Genomic DNA, 17,371 nt, shown 5'->3' with positions numbered 1-17,371 from the left:
GGGTAAGTTATACAGTTTTGTAAAGATAAGGCCAGGTCAGGGGTAAGTTATACAGTATAGTGAAGATAGGACCAGGTCAGGGGTAAGTTATACAATATAGTGAAGATAAGGCCAGGTCAGGGGTAAGTTATACAGTATAGTGAAGATAAAACCAGGTCAGGAGTAAGTTATACAGTATAGTGAAGATAAGGCCAGGTCAGGGGTAAGTTATACAACATAGTGAAGATAAGACCAGGTCAGGGGTAAGTTATACAGTGTAGAAAAGATAAGACCAGGTCAGGGGTAAAGTTATACAGTTTAGTGAAGATAAGGCCAGGTCAATGGGTAAGTTATACAGTACAATGAAGATAAGGCCAGGTCAGGAGTTAGTTATACAGTGTAATGAAGATAAGACCAGGTCAGGGGTAAAGCTATAGAGTATAGTGAAGATAAGACCAGGTCAGGGGTAAGTTATACAGTATAGTGAAGATAAGACCAGGACAGGGGTAAGTTATACAAAATAGTGAAGATAAGGCCAGGTCAGGGGTAAGTTGTACAGTATAGTGAAGATAAGACCGGGTCAGGAGTAAGTTATACAGTACAGTGAAGATAAGACCAGGTCAGGGGTAAGTTATACAGTATAGTGAAGATAAGGCCAGGTCAAGGGGTAAGTTTTTGTAGCGTTTAACCAGGGGTCAGGGTAAAGTTATACAGTGTAGTGAAGATAAGGCCAGGTCAATGGGTAAGTTATACAGTACAGTGAAGATAAGGCCAGGTCAGGAGTTAGTTATACAGTGTAATGAAGATAAGACCAGGTCAGGGGTAAAGCTATAGAGTATAGTGAAGATAAGACCAGGTCAGGGGTAAGTTATACAGTATAGTGAAGATAAGACCAGGACAGGGGTAAGTTATACAAAATAGTGAAGATAAGGCCAGGTCAGGGGTAAGTTGTACAGTATAGTGAAGATAAGACCGGGTCAGGAGTAAGTTATACAGTACAGTGAAGATAAGGCCAGGTCAGGGGTAAGTTCTACAACATAGTGAAGATAAGGATAGGTCAGGGGTAAAGTTTTACAGTATAGTGAAGATAAGGCCAGGTCAAGGGGTAAGTTATACAGTACAGTGAAGATAAGGCCAGATCAGGTGTAAGTTACACAGTATAGTGAAGATAAGGCCAGGTCAGGGATAAGTTATACAACATAGTGAAGATAAGGCCAGGTCAGGGGTAAGTAACCAATAATGGACTTAAATTTAGGTCGATATGTGTTTATAAGGACCCATGTCAAGTGATATTGACCGAAGACAAAGAAAGTGATAGCGACCGTGCTTGTGAGGTTGCTATCATTTTTTGTGTCTGAGGTTTATATCACTTGACATGGTTCCTTATAACCACATATTGGCCATACACTGAAGTCCATAATAGTTATATTGTATAATCACTCAAAGTGAATAATCTGGCACAGTCCTCACTGAACAGTCTTGGCTGTCGTTATCACAATGGTAAAACTTCTTATATATAATGACGTCACATTCTACATAACTTTGGCAAAGCCGAACAGTGAGTCGTGCGATATCATATTTCATGGACACGCTTTCTTGTCAATATCACAAAAGGACGAATATCACCTGACGTTCTTTCAGCCAATGAAAATTACAAAAATAATCATCTTATATAATATTATAGTTTATCGTCAAATACATACAGACCATGGATAGACATAAACTTAAATTTAGATTCACTTGCCTTAACAAACTTTGACTTGTCCAAGTGTAAAACTTGATACAAGATATAGCTTTAGACAATATCATTTTCTGTAAGGGGTTATTTGGTTTACATGTATATTGGATTTGTTTACCCCAAATAAACTTTGAGATGCATGGGAAGCCATTCTGAAGAAAGCATTTACAAACTAAATGAGATAAAAATATCAGTTTCTATCAGAAATATTCACCTGGCTAATCAGACAATTATGTTGCAGGGATGGGGTCAATTACTTTAAAAAGTAATTAATTAAATTACAATTACTTTGACTTTTTCTTCAATTAAATCACAATTAAATTACAGGCTTTCTAAGATGTGTAATTAATTAAATTACAATTACTTTGCAAAAGTAATTAATTAAATTACAAATTACATTTATAATTTTTTTGAATTTTTTTTATAATCCTTGTCAATGAATATACAGAACATCATTCATCTGTATATAAGCTCAGCTTCTGCACAAACAATACAAGAAATAATATGCTATATAGGTATTGTGTATCTTTGTGGTTTAATTTATAATTTTTATTTACAAAACGTTAAAGAACTATCCAAGATCAGTTTGATGCAGTTTCCTCGACACAAAACCTACATGTACATAAATTGCATGGCTTATGATATTTGATTAAAAGAGGGTATTGCTACTTATGGCGAACGTTTTTACTTCACAAGTAATAGCTTTTCAAAAAGCTTGCCTGACTAATCAATCAATATCTATGGAACGTATAAGCAAGAGAGGTGCTAAACGTTTCCGTCATCAAGGAGCGACATAGTTGCGATACTTCATTACACAAGATGTACAATTGACTTTCTTAAAGCTCATAACCAAATACTACAGATTAATGAATATCTAAAACATGCCACTATTTAATCATTTATTAGTTAGCCCACGGGCTGACAAGTGACGTTGGGATGAAACTCTAAGTGCGCTAGCGTAGATTATAATTTTGGATGATTCGGTTTAAAGAAATTCATATTAGATGCATATGTACTCTCTTACTAAAGGGCGCGCTTCTTCATGCACACTCACTGGTCAGTAATAAATTGACGAGACGGCCTCTTTTTATAGACTGGTCTGTTTTTCTCGACGACGAAGTAAATTATGAACAGTTTTAACTGCCTTGTCTTGAAGTGTTTGAGACAAAAATGCTTCAATGCTGCTCTAGAACTCAAAGTAAATGGACTGTACACTTAATAGCTAGACCAAAAGAAGATAGTAATACCCCCCCCCCCCCCACCCGGACGAAACTCACGCGGATGGCCTTACTATATACATGTATTATAAATGAGTTTTAAAATACATCTTTATGTACAGTTTTAAAATTGTTTAGTTTTTCTTTTCAATCGATTTCAGGACCTTTCTCATAATTATAATAACGTGCTTTTATATGAAATGAAAACTAGTATAGATCATGATGTCTTCTTCATTTTGCCGATTCTTTCCTTTGAACCTTACGGGAGGTAAGCCTATTGGCCTACTCTTGTCACTTTCCTTGTTCATCACAAAGCATGAAATAATACGCTACTGGCTGACTTTTTAAGTTTTTTTTTAAAAACCTAACCTTGTAACGTACATTATTAATAAATGTAATATTGAAAGAAAAGGTGGAAGAAAACAGACTGAATCAAGAAGGGATGTCCCATTTACTAGGTCGAGGGAGTTTGTTTATGATTGGACTAGTTCACGTATGGGATAAATACATGAAGTAAGAATAATCAGCAACTTAACTAATGACACACACATTCTTTTTCTTTATTATTGACCAACAACAAAGATTGTTCAAAACATAAAAAATGCATGTTTCAAAGTTGAATAGCTAACCTGTGAAGGGTGGTACAAAATTTTGATAAACATAAAATAAAAAAATCAAATTTGACGTAATGATTAGAAAGAAACTAGATAATTATTATCAAGCCAATCATTTATTTGCTTGTAAACATTAATTTAAGAATTTGTATAATTGAAGGATTGAGGATATGTTTTACAATAAAATAAAAGACAGTAAAATGGAGAGGAAGTGGTGACAATATATCACGAATGTGTGTTATATAAAGTAATTGAATGTAATTGAAAAAGTAATTGAAATTACTAGGTATATTTTCAGTGTAATTAATTAAGTTACAATTACAAGTAATTGAAAAAATGTTCAATTACAAATTACTTCCCATTATTTCAAAAAATGTAATTAATTACGGTCAATTACAATTACTTTTTTCAATTATCCCATCCCTGTTATGTTGATACTTTCACTTGCCCGACCTGAGATTTTACTTGCCATGCTAACTGTTTATGTCTATCCCCACAGACTGAATGTATCTAGCAAACAATTTTCATGTATCTATCTTGACTCTTTTGTGTGTTTGTGATTCTGTCACTACCAATGTTTAAAGTCGTAGATAAAGAAAGTTTCAATTATTAAAATGGTTTTCCGTCGATTTTCTTAATCTTCACTGTTTCCGCATTGTGAATGTGTTTGTCGATAAGAAATACATCAGCTGTTTGGTTTCCAGGGTGACTTAGGCTGGATGACCCGGGGCAGTATGGTCGGACCGTTCCAGGACGCGGCCTTCGCTCTTCCTACAAGTTCACTCGCCAACCCTGTTTACACGGATCCCCCGGTCAAAACAAAGTTTGGTTATCACATCATTATGGTGGAGGGCAAAAAGTGAAAAAAAAAAAAAAAAAAAAAAAAAAAAAACGGAGAGAGATGTTTGTGTCATTACAGACAGAATGTGAATCTAAGGATCATGTAAAATTTAATATTAACTGTGAACTTTGTAATTGATTTTAAAAGTTTTTATGACACATAGGGGCCTAAAACTGATTATAAAATTTGATGTTTTTTTTTTTTAAATCTATAAAGGGAATGTTATATTCTTACTGAAAGGTAGGCTGTGTTCCAAGATTATCTTGTGTTATAAGTGTACATGTTTGTTATTTTTTTTTTTCAACATATACAAATTGCTAGAATCTTAACTGTAACATTTAACTTTATAATGTTCCTAAATACTTTCTATAGGTAATATCTTTTTTAATTTAATATGTTAAATTCATTGATTTGTAAGAGTTTACATTATATCTTGGGATGCAATATTAAGATTTAGCTGCTATGCTGAAAACATAAAAATTGTATATAAATTGAAGTTCTTTTTTCTTTGATTTCTTATCCAAGAATTTTGATCAAAATAAACTAGATGTTAATGCTATATACACTCTGTATTTTTATATATACAGTTGTATATAATTATTGTTTTATGCTCTACCATGAAAATGGCTGGGGCATATAGTGTGTGTTGTGTTTGTCTTCCATGCCTCTCTCCACCCAAGACACGTTGCATTTAGCTCGGTTTCAAAGAAATATATTGAACAAATGTCAAACCTTTGAAAATCTTCTTCTAGAAGACAAAATGTTTTGCATGATTACAATGCGTACTTAACCCTTCACCAAAACTGTGAAATTCCTGGCTCCAGGGTCATAGAGTATTTCACCCCTTACCAGATTTGTGACGTTAATGTCCCCTGGGGCCAGTGTTCATGCCTCAGAGTGGGACTAAGTTGGTTTTACATAGAAAATACATTACACCTTTGCAGTCAGTAATGCAACATAAAAAGAAATGTATCTTGCATCTTTGTTTAAGATTAATAGGGTAAATGAGGAATAGTAAGGTTAAAAACACAGGAAAGGTTATGTTAAATAAAAATAGGACACCAATTCCAGATTACACCAATTTCTTTTAGTGTATGAAGTTTGATGAAAATATCTTGAATATTGTTTTTCTGAAACTGAGTTCTAAACATAACAAATAGTAAAGTCAAAGCTAATAGGAAAGCTTGAGGTTAAAAAGAAATGGATCCAGTTGATAAGTTCTGCCAATATGTATATGTGATTTGATGAAATATCTTGAATAGTTTCTTTGAAATTAAGCTTTCAGCAATTTAAGTAAAGTCAAGGTCATAGAAAGGTCAAGGTAAAAAAAAGATGCATTTGAATAGCTCTTATCATTATGTATCAGAATATGAAGATTGATACAATAATCCTGAATAGTTTCTTTGAAACTTAGCTAAACAGAAATTAATGAAAAGTGAAGACAAGGTCAAAGAAAAGGACAAGGTCTGAAAACATTGATGCAGATAAAAAGCTGATTAGCTCTCATCATTATGTATCAGGATATGAAGTTGAATACAAATATCTAATAAGTGTCTTTGAATTATAAATACAAATTAAAGAAAAGTGAAGTCAAAGGAAAAGGTCAAGGTCTAAACATTTGCATGCAGATGAATAGCTCTCATCAATATGTACAATGTATCAGTATATAAGGTTTGATATCTTGAATAGTTTCATTGAAACTGAACTAAATATAAATCTAAGAAAAGTTTGTTTGTTTATTGTTTAACGTCCCTCTCGAGAATTTTTCACTCATATGGAGACGCCACCACTTGCGGTTGAGGGCTGCAAATTTATACCTTTACTCGGCACTCAGGGCCATTGTTCATGTGAGAGATCTTTTTCGTGCCAACAACTACTGCGACACGGGACCTCGGTTTATACGGTCTCATCCAAAGGACTGGTCTCCACGTCCCGCAGTGGATTCGAACCCGCGACGTAAGGATCAGCTCTGTACTTCGCAATTCTAGAGCAGACGCTCTAACCACTGCGCCACGCGGACAACTCTTAGAAAAGTAAAAAGAAACCAATGAAAAGTTCAAGGTCTCAAAATGTTGATGCAATTGAATAGCTCTCATTAATATGTATTAGCATCAAGGTTTGATAAAAAAATTTATCTAGGATAATTACTTTGAAACTGAGCTAAACAAAAATTTAAGAAAAGTGAGGTCAAGATCAAAGGAAAGGTAAAGGTCTAGAAATGCTGATGTAGTTAAATAGCTCTTATTAATATGTATCAGCATATAAAGTTTAGTTTGATAAAATATCTTGATAGTTTCTTTGAGACTGAGCTAAATGCAAAGTGCTTCGGAAGAAAAGATGAAAGGACGGAAGAAAGACATGACAAACACTATATGCCCTAGCCATATTCATGGCTAGGCATAAAAATAAGATTAGAAATACGCTTTTTAAACCCTTAATATACTTGTTTTTTTCAAACTCGTTTTTATCTAAAGGAAGGCGGGTTGTTGGTGCTTGGTACATATATACTTTCTTCGAGAATGGGATGTCTTCTGTACTAATAGAAAGTATGCTGATAACATATAAGATTTTTGATTGAATAAACAATGCTCTGTCACATTTAAGCTGAACACGACTCGAATAGGAATACGCGATATTACTATCTAGGATATCAGCACCAGGGTATACTCTTCGCATTTGTTACACCTGACTGCTTTATTGTCACGGGTATCGGCGTGGAATGGCGACCGTGTTCGTGCTGGTTATCTTGCATTACCTTTGTTTACATTTCATTGCAGTTACGTGTATTTGCAAGTGTTTGTTTGTATACTGCACTGACTTGTGCAACTGTTGTAAGTTTCTTTACTTTGGTTTCTTTCTCTTCTGAATTAGAATAGGTACAGTGCAGGAAACTAATTTTGTTACAGCATCAATGCTGATTTGAATGCTTCCTTTGCTTGCTGATTTGAATGCTTCCTTTGCTTGCTGATTTAATGCTAGTTATCCTTATCCTGATGCTGTTTTATAATTAGGTCAATGCATGCTACCGGAAGTAGCATCATGCTACCGGAAGTAGATAATGAATTTCAGCATTGCCGTTTAAAGCAATAAAAGTGCCTTTTACTACTATTTGATCATAATATCTCACTATGTATCAATAATGTGAATACTTTAACCAATATTCTTTCTTTCTTTTTTAATTTTTTACTGAATTAAAACTCATTGATTTTCTGATGCTAGTAGGATAATGCTGATTTTATGTAGGTCAATGCTGGTTTTATCCTTTGCTTGCTGATGCTGATCCTGGTAATGCTGTTTTTTAAATGCTGATCCTGATGCTAGTTCGATCCTGATGCTACTAATGCTGATGCTGGTTTATGTAACAAAATTAGTTCCCTGCACTGTACACAGTTATTTTTTGTAGCTATCGAGTGCTGTATAGCATACGTCCTTCTACACCGGTGACGATTGATTACACTGAACCATGTGAACAGTGACCATATACACCCCTACTATAGTGTTCGGAACATTTTATTTTTCGGTGTTCTACAAATTATAAAATCCGAGGAGTTCCCAGTAGTCCTCACAGTAGCTCTGGCGAGATCTAGCGAGATCACAACGAGATAAGGTAAATTATTCACGGAAATGTGGCTAGGAAGTGACTAGCACGTGGAGACATGGTAAACAGAAAAGTTATCTTGCGTTTCATTTTTCACTACTGAATAATATCTGTAGAAATGTACGTCAATCTCCCTTGAATTCATTCAAACTCAATACGTTTTCTTCATGACATTGTTTTCTGCACTTATGTATTTAAATTTCATTTTGGACAAACATACTTGCATGCATGTGAACTTGGACTATATTTTTTGGCGTTAGATTAGCAAATGGGGTACCAATATAGCTTAATCTGAATGAGTTGAATTGCATTGGGGGTTACTACAGATACTACAGGAATTTTACGCTTGAAGAAGAAAAAAAAACAAGGCGATCGGAAAGGCACATAGAACATTTTTTCTATGCATTTCCATGCTGTCCATTTTTATTCTATTATTTCCGTGCTCACAATTGCAAACAGTTCATTTGTAACATGTTAAATAAACGTGGAATTCTAGGATTATTAAAGTCATACTGTAGGGCGATTTTCGTCAGCATTCCTTTGTTGTATTATATGTGAATACAATTGTCAGGTGGGTTCCCTGACCAAAAAGCACAGATGATCACAGGTATTGTAATATGGAAAAAAAAAATTGTTGTCCATTTACTAGTACCTGTTTAAATGCCTAAGGGATACTGTTCGTCTTCCTTAACCTTGAAGCTCTAGTGTTCTGAACGTGGCACAAACTACATTTTTTAATATGCATTTTCTAGTTAACAACGTAATAACAAATAACAAACGCCCGTGGCATCTTTCATAGTTTCTACTCTTTGTATTTTTTCATATAAACAGGTTTTTTTTTTTTTTTTTTTCATTTTTTTTTTTCATTTTTTTTTTTTTTTTGCAATCCATGTAATATCGATCGTGTTCGAAGAAAAATGTAAACACATAGGTGTCAAGTTAATGTTGCTATTCATTCAATGATTACTAGTAGTCAATTGTTGGTGGTAAGATCCTCTGTGCGCATAAATAACAAAAGCCATATGAGGTAAACAAAGGTTTGTCATATACATTTTTTTTCTACCAGCGTATCGGGCGATTTTGGAAAAACTACTAAGCTCCAATTTTCGCCGTAAATTATCACAAAAGCAAAGATAAATTCAGTAGATTGTGATTTTTTATATCCCACTCATTTCTGTTTAAAATCTTGAATATCAGAAAGTTTTTAAAAGAAACAGATTATAGCAATTTCCTGTTTGCTGCCAATTTTATTTTTAAAACCGGTTCTACCCTATAACCATTAAATGGGTCAACCTACACCACGTGTCTTGAATTTAAATCACAATAACATTAGTAGGGGTGATATAGGGGCTCTCAGATGTAACATTATTCCTTTTACGAATCGTGTTCAGCTTTAATTTCATCAAAACGCATTATGGACTGCTAAACGATTTTATTTGATTTGCTTACTATTCACAAAATTACAAGCGGCTACAAACCACGAGATATACATGTATTACAATATTCATCAGGTTTAAATGAGATCACCCACCGATTGCATGTTTTCAAAATATTTATAAATATAAGAACAATATATGATTATGGTTATGTTGTGATGAGTATAAGTCTGATTGATAACAAAATATGAGAACTCTTTACACATGTATCAGACTAAAATGTATTTCTCATGATGAACTTACTTTCTGTGAGGAATGAATTCAATCAGAATTTATACATGTTATATTTTACAATCTATACTGAAACACTTTGACAAGTCCTTCCCGGTATCCTACCCACAGTGTAGACTTGTATAGGGATAATCTGCATGGATGGTTCACTTCATTCCCTGTCAGTAAGAACTTTAACAACTCCTTGTCAGGACTCAGCAGATGGATCTGGTTGTTAGGTGGGTCAGTAACAAGGATGTTACAGAGGGAGTCACACACTACATCAGTTGGCTTAAAGTTTTCTTTCAGGTTCTGTCCACGGTAGACAGACTTCATACGACCAGAGGGAGACATAATCACTAGTTCACCTGTAGTGTCACTTGTAAGGTTCACAACACAGATATCACTGTTACTGTTCTGTGTGACTCTGTGTGGCACTGTAAACAGTCTGGTCTGACCGTCCTCCTGGTACTCATACTCATGGATGACATCACCTGTCACTTTGATGTGTCTCACCAAACTTCTGCTGTGTGACTCTAATTCATAACAATCTGATTCATTGTCTCTCAAGGTAACCAGTAGTCCACCATCCAATGAATGACAGATTCCTATTGGTGCCAGTGGATCTGTACTGATGACTGTAGAGACAGATCCTGATGGTGACAGACACCTGATGGACTTGTTACCCAAGTCAGTGAAATAAACATCACCAGTATCAGTCATACACATGTCATATGGAATGATACTAAATTCATGTTCCCTTTCTCCTTCCTTGTTAACTTTTTCTGTATATAGTGATTTATATTCTCTTATGTAACATTGGTCTTCATCGTATGCCTTCAACACATATATTGGTTTATCTCTATATTGAAATGAGTTTATTTGAGTCACTTCATTATTCCCTAAATCGAAAGTTTTTCCAACCAAAGACTCAAGTAAGTCATCATTGATATCACCTCTATTGAACCTTGCTGAATGTTCACAGTTTGTCATATGAACCTTCATCTTAGACAGCATTTTTGTCAGTTCTCTGTGGTTGTCAATCAAGCTGTAATCTGACATGGTGCTGTTGTTCTCCTCCATGAATTCCACTGTCTCAACAATTCCTCTCTTCTTTTTGTCTAACTCAGATTTCACATGGTTCAGTTGATCTTTCTTTTTAACTAAACTGTCTCTCAGTGTTTGTTCATGACGTTTTTTGATGTCTGTCAGCCTGGCTATTATCTCATCGTAATGCATCCGTAGCTTTTTAATCTCAGAGTCACACAGTTCTATATTTTCTGTAATCTGTTGTGGAATCTTCTCTATCTTCTCATCAATCCTAGGCAGATCCTCTTCCTTGATCTTCTTCAGAAAATTAACTAGACATCTTCTCCTTTGGGTGGCTGCCGTGGGTAAAGTTTTCGGATCGTGCTCTCTATGACCTGTTATGGCACACTCAACACAAATGAATTCATCACAGTCCTCACATATCATATCAATAGTTTTTCCATGGATTTCACACATTTTAATTTGCTCTTGTGGCGAGCCCAATGGATATTTTTTGGTTGTATTGGCAGCCATGTTTGTCGGGTGTCGCCTACCAATGATCTAGTTTATTATGAGCTTGTTAGATAACCACGAAGACCGCGAAGTCGGACTTTAAATCTATTTAATATGATAGCTAGGTGTGCAATTAAGTTTAAATCATACATATGTAGACTATGACATTAATATAATAGAATTATTTATATATAGATAATCACAAAGATTGTGAAGTCGATTTTTATACATATGTAGTGTCTATTTATTGACGGGTAGGGCGAGGCGAAGCCGAGCCAGGTATGGAATTTACTAACCAGGTATCATCCCGTACCCTGTCACTACAAAACTATGTAACGAATTTACCCCACCGATAAAATATTTATGCATTGTCTGTGGTTTGTAAAATTGTTTTTCTCACTATATGTATGTTTCATCACTCATACAATGCCTATTATGACGTCACGTTGTGTGACGTAATGTTGTTTTGCGAGTGTTTCGTGCTGTAATAACGTACTGACAGTTTTGAAGACTTTCAGTAAAGGGAGAAAAAGGTTCCATCTTCGTTACTTACATTAGTTAACTGTAACATTGTCAACAGACACTCGGCAAATCGTGTGAACTCGAGTTGTTCGAACGTTACAAAAGAACGATAACTCCGTATCGACCATGTATTGATTTTCAAGCGACTAGGTATAAGTAATACACCCCCTTCACGTGACAGACTTCAACCAATCGTAAGCCAGGATTTCATCGAAAAATCAACAGAGGTGGGGTAAACAATGAAACGTACGTAAAGCATACAGCTGAGGTTGACACCATTAAAATGATATATATATATGTATATTTGAATGGATTTTTTTTTTGGTATATGTATAATAATTATACATAATATACCGTATCTATCGATTGTACAGAGCGATAAAAATATGGAATTGATGGAAAATTGCATATTTTCTAGAGAATACACACTCGGTAATTAAACGTTTGTTATTAGACGTAGGGGGTGCAGAGATGTACATTATCCACGCTCCAGGTGCCTGTGTCTAAAATGACATTCTCCATTTGAAATATTTTTAAGATAGATAAACTCGACATAAAACAATCTATAATTTGAAAAACATGTGGAAATGATTCCAAATAAATACTACCTTTAAAAAAGAAATCCTTACATATCCGGTTTTCTTTGAAAATTGTGACCTCTGTTAGTGGCTGTTCCATCACCAAATACTTACTAAATTAAAAATACCGAAGAGCCCGTTAAAACAGAAACAGGGATCGACATCCCAACACCATTTACAGTATTAAGGATGCATTAGACATTGAATGTTTGGTCAATATGAACCCCACGTTTCTTACTTCCCCTCTCAGTGCCACGGATAATCCGTTAATACTCGGTCAAGTCATGAAATGATGCACTGCACAGAATGATATTATTTGCAGAGAAACCATAAACTTTATAGCGCTTTGTATGGAAGAAAATGTTTGTTTTAATTCTTGAATTAAAGAAGAACAGTAACTTTTTACTGAAGATGCTCAACACCTTGGACCTGCGAGGATGCTCTTATACGTAAATCAATTAAACCTCAAAAAGTTTTTTTAATATCAAAATATGACTTTAGGCCAGTAGACAACGCTCTAGGCGGATTTAACAATAGAAAAATTTAATAATATTCCATATCTTGAAAAAAAATGCCAAGATTTAAGGTTTAATTGCATAAACATCGCATGACAAAAGACAAATAAAATGTAAGCTATGTAATTAGTTTAATTTTTAAAATGTTCATCCAATGATTGTTGTATCGTAAAGCCTGAAATATAAGAATAAGATATATAGAGGATATTCAATGTTTTGCAGATGAATATGAAATTTATTTCACGAGTGTGACAGGATTTTTTGATATTTTCACGAGTGCGAAGCACGAGTGAAAATATCAAAAAATCCTGTCTCACGACTGAAATAAATTCCATATTCATCTACAAAACATTGATATTTTTCTGTTTATTACATTTTCTTTGATGTTCCCTTTGTCTTTTCGTAACACGGTGTCATAGGCTGTGACGTCATAGTTGAGCGGTTGAACATGGATTTTTAACAACATATTTGGAGAAACTTTGGCAGTTTTAGTCTCTGTCAAGATGGTTCATTTACTCTATCTTATAACAGGCCAGGAAGTTTTTTTAAACACTATTAGTGATGGGCATGGCTGTATGAACCCGGGGGGGGGGGGGGGGCTTGCTTAGTACGGGCATGATTTGGGATTGGAAATCGAGAGTTTTGTCGCACTTCTGATTTTCTTACACTGTGAGAATACCATTTTGATATCCTTTCACACTGTGTCAGAATATCAGTTTTATTCAGTAGATAAATTTACAGTATTTCACTGTTGAAAATGTAAGAAAAGCATAATTATATATCATGATATTAAGTCCTATAACTGTTAGTCATGTTAGTTAAGCTGTACAGAAATTCGGAACGCATCGAATTGTTTATTTCGAGCTCGAAATTAAAGCATTCATAATTGAATGTAATTTTTTCTATATTTCTTGTAATGTATTTCAATTACAGTCCCATAATACAAAGGAATTTAAAACCAGGACAAAGATTTACTTTTGTAAATGCTTTAATATATTCAACAATGATTTTTAAACAATTAAACTAAAGAATCTAGTTAATTTCAATTGCAATTTCAAACAATTTTTTCATGACGTAAACAAGGCGAAAAACTCAATCAAGATTTCTGGCTGCATTCTAAGTATCTATTGCAAAATAAGACTCAGGTTACCACAGTTTTTGTCTTGGTAAGAAATCTATAAAATAGCTCCTCATTCCGATTTATAGGAATCTTAATAATTCTTTCATTGCAAATCAAGAGACTCAGCTATTAATGACCGTAAGATCCTAAGGATGATATTCGACTGAAAAATCCCAACAATAAAGTCGACATATTTTAACAATGAATTTAATATAGAGCGCTTTGATTAATATGAAAACTGACTCACGGTTTCTCACAAATAAAGTTTTTGCGATTCTCGCATTCGTCATCGTTCCACAACCAATTAGTTCCGGCCTCCAGCTCCATACAGTGTTCGTCCAAATGACCACCATTGTTCGGCTGACCGGGGGCCCAGTGGGAGAACCCCTGGGATCCGATCACGCTTCCGGTCTTGGTCCATGTCCACTCCCCCTCCTGTAGGAGGTCACTACCCCCGACCCAGAACCGGGGATGGTCATATTTTGCTGAATAGAATTAGATAAGGAGAAAACATTTCATGGGCTAATCGTTATCTACCTATTGGGATAGACTGCACAAATGGATACTAGGATGATCATGATACATACGAATATTATCTTCTTCTTTTTTTGTTTGCTTTTGGTGGTTTTATTTTTTTTTAATTTATTTTTTTCTGGCAAAAATATGCCCGAGTCGAATTTTTTTTTAGTTGGTACATGTGTATCTCCCTCCCCCTTTCCACTCTTGCATCCACTAATGAAAGTCGTAAACTTTTGACAAATTATGTGATTTAAAAATGTAAATGTCATTACATCCTTGATTTTGTAGATATCCTCGCAGGAAGTTGTCCTCAACCTGGCTTTCTATGGAAACCAATTCAGCTTGAATAGCATGACAGTAAATCTGCAAACGGAATGACTTTTGTTTTATTTTTAACAACTTACCGAAAGTGTGAATGTATAAAAGGCATAATTTCAACTGCAATTTATATCGATAAGTTGCATCAAAAATAGACAATGTGTGTAGCGACATATTTTATTGCACTGTATGTGTCATCTTCGCTAGCCGAGGGTTTCCGATCCGAAATTTACTCTAGATTTCGGATCGGAAACCCTTGGCTAGCGAAGACGTATATGTGTTGTCTCTACAATAAATATAATATACGACTAATCGGTGACAAACTTGTGACTTGATTTTGGTGCCGAAAAAAAAAATCATCTTTGATGGAGAGTGGTTGGAGTTGCAAACTATATTTACACTGGCTTGAGCCCACGTCGCTAAGACACGGTTGATGACGTAACAGGACTCGTCATGTCTTGTGAAACCATTTGGACAGTCTGCAACCACTATAAAAAGAAATACAGACACAATTATTTATACCAGGTGAAAGGAGCTATAATGTTTTGCGACTAAATTTTGTTCTGTAAAATATCCCTCAGTTCAAGCGAAGAAAAACTTGCATTGTTGCTAATAATTTTTAAAAAGAAATATTATTTATAATTTGAATTCTAAACAGAAATGGTCGGTAACTTGACAATTTTTTTTTTATATATATAAAGGAATATTTGTTTATACCAGTAAGAGTTACCCCTCTTACCCGAGAGTCTATGAACCTTAAGAGATATGAACTTTAACATTTGATATTCTTCCCATTCTCATTCTAAATGAAATGCATTTTTTGTAAATGAGCGTCACGCACGATTATAATTAAACTCATGATCAAGAAGTAAAATTTCATCGACTTCAGTCGAAAGAGCCTTGTACAAACCTGTTAAAAGGCTTTAAGCAATGACCTAAAATTACTCCCACTTAAAAATGTTCAGTCCAAAACACGCATTACTCATTGGGTGAACAAATAAATCGTTTCTCCGTGTCTATTTATTTTGTTTTTAATCATGCATGATCGACAAGAGAAAAAAAAATTCCGATGTATGGAAAATATTTTTTATTCATTTCACATTTTTCAGATGTGAAAAAGAAATATTAAGTATTGATCCATTTAATGATTTAAAAGCAAACAACATTTATAAGACATATTTCAAAAAATAATAATGAAAATATATTTTACTTTTTTGCGCTACTGTTAAATCTACACCTACTATGACCCCCCCACCCCCCACCCCCACCCCCCTTTAACAAGAAAGTTGTTTTTGTTTTTAAATAAAAGCGCTCGCAGACTGTTCCTTATATCCACTGATAATTTAATCTCCTATTAATGTAGGCAAGCGAAGAAATGTTGTTAAAATAGGCTCCTTTGATTTCTTACATATACCTATATAGAAGGATAGCAGTACAGATAAACAGACCTTTAAAATTAATAGACAAATCACATGTGGTGAGGGTATGATTTGATGTAAATTGAGACTTTATAATTACAAAATTGTAACGATTCTAATGCAGATCACGCTGCGGTTGCACTATTATGAGATAACTACAATTTGTATATAGATTTACTTACCGTACGAAATTATCACCGAGATAACAAGAAAGGACAGTTTGTCGGCCATTATTTCATCTCTTGTTGATAAAAATTTCGGCCTTTTATATTATCAGGTAAATCAAGATTGCGTGTTAGATTTTACTATACTTAACGTATCCAAGATTGCGTGTTAGATTTCACTATACTTAACGTCTCCAAGATTGCGTGTTAGATTTCACTATACTTAACGTCTCCAAGATTGCATGTTAGATTTCACTATACTTAACGTCTCCAAGATTGTGTGTTTGATTTCACTATACTTAACGTCTCCAAGATTGCGTGTTAGATTTCACTATACTTAACGTCTCCAAGATTGCGTGTTAGATTTCACTATACTTAACGTATCCAAGATTTCCAGTGGGTGGGGGTGTGTGTGTATGTGTGTGTGTGGGGGGGGGGGGTGCAAAAATAACACATGATAAAATACTAGGTACAGTATATATTGCTTGCCCCGATTGGTTCTAGTGGGTAAAATTAAGTTAAATTATGTTCTGTTGTAAATTCACTTATTCATTCATATATTTGAAATGAAAATTAAAGAAAAAATTTCCTTCAAATCTGCAACAGCACAAATACTTGCCATTTTTAATAGTTATCTGCGTATCTTTTACATGTAGCTACTGCGCTGTGAACTTGAAAAAAAGAAGTATTAAATTAGTATGACGTAAATGTCAACGCCAAGAAAGAGATATTTAATTCTAGAACTAGAATCCAAGTCTTTCTTTGTAAAATTACACTAATATTTATACAAAAGATTTTTTTTTGTTTATTTCTATGTCAAAATCAGGACTTATTTTGGGGGGCTATGATTTGAACAGAACTGAATCTTTCCTAAATAAGGATGTATATTTCTAAATATGACAAACTGTAGCCAGAGACAAGAGTATTATTGATGTCTCTGCTGTAGTCTTTCCGGTCTTAAGAAGAAGGTTCCCAAATCAATCCTACATCAAACTTACAGACTCCTTACTGTGGCCATGGAGCAAGATTTGAGCAAACTTCA

At 34.4% G+C, this 17,371-nt stretch overlaps 3 protein-coding genes across 3 annotated transcripts in view; 1 reads left to right on the top strand and 2 right to left on the bottom strand.

The window, feature by feature from the left end:
- LOC133174749 (peptidyl-prolyl cis-trans isomerase NIMA-interacting 4-like) overlaps window positions 1-4,842 on the top strand; it is a 31,295-nt gene extending 26,453 nt beyond the window's left edge. Inside the window, exon 3 of the mRNA XM_061309838.1 lies at window positions 4,253-4,842. Coding sequence (XP_061165822.1) covers window positions 4,253-4,411 — 159 coding nt within the window. The 3' untranslated portion in view covers window positions 4,412-4,842. The remainder of the gene's footprint in view (window positions 1-4,252) is intronic.
- A 4,869-nt stretch (window positions 4,843-9,711) lies between these two features.
- On the bottom strand, window positions 9,712-11,196 carry LOC133174793 (uncharacterized). Its single transcript, XM_061309891.1, has one exon. The coding sequence runs from the start codon at window positions 11,194-11,196 to the stop codon at window positions 9,712-9,714; it is 1,485 nt and encodes a 494-aa protein (XP_061165875.1).
- A 1,719-nt stretch (window positions 11,197-12,915) lies between these two features.
- LOC133174746 (perlucin-like) lies at window positions 12,916-16,418 on the bottom strand. Its single transcript, XM_061309834.1, has 5 exons — window positions 16,348-16,418; window positions 15,147-15,235; window positions 14,702-14,792; window positions 14,158-14,395; window positions 12,916-12,965 (listed from the first exon to the last, which is right to left on the bottom strand). The coding sequence occupies exons 1-5, from the start codon at window positions 16,394-16,396 to the stop codon at window positions 12,938-12,940; spliced, it is 495 nt and encodes a 164-aa protein (XP_061165818.1). The 5' UTR covers window positions 16,397-16,418; the 3' UTR covers window positions 12,916-12,937.
- Window positions 16,419-17,371: the final 953 nt, after the last annotated feature.

Source organism: Saccostrea echinata, unplaced genomic scaffold (assembly GCF_033153115.1).
Source record: "Saccostrea echinata isolate AGI-Se365-2 ecotype Australia unplaced genomic scaffold, CSIRO_AGI_Sech_v1 ptg000059l, whole genome shotgun sequence".
NCBI classification, from domain to species: domain Eukaryota; kingdom Metazoa; phylum Mollusca; class Bivalvia; order Ostreida; family Ostreidae; genus Saccostrea; species Saccostrea echinata.
The sequence above is the reverse complement of the archived record's forward strand: the minus strand, read 5'-3'. Positions and strand labels throughout refer to the sequence as shown.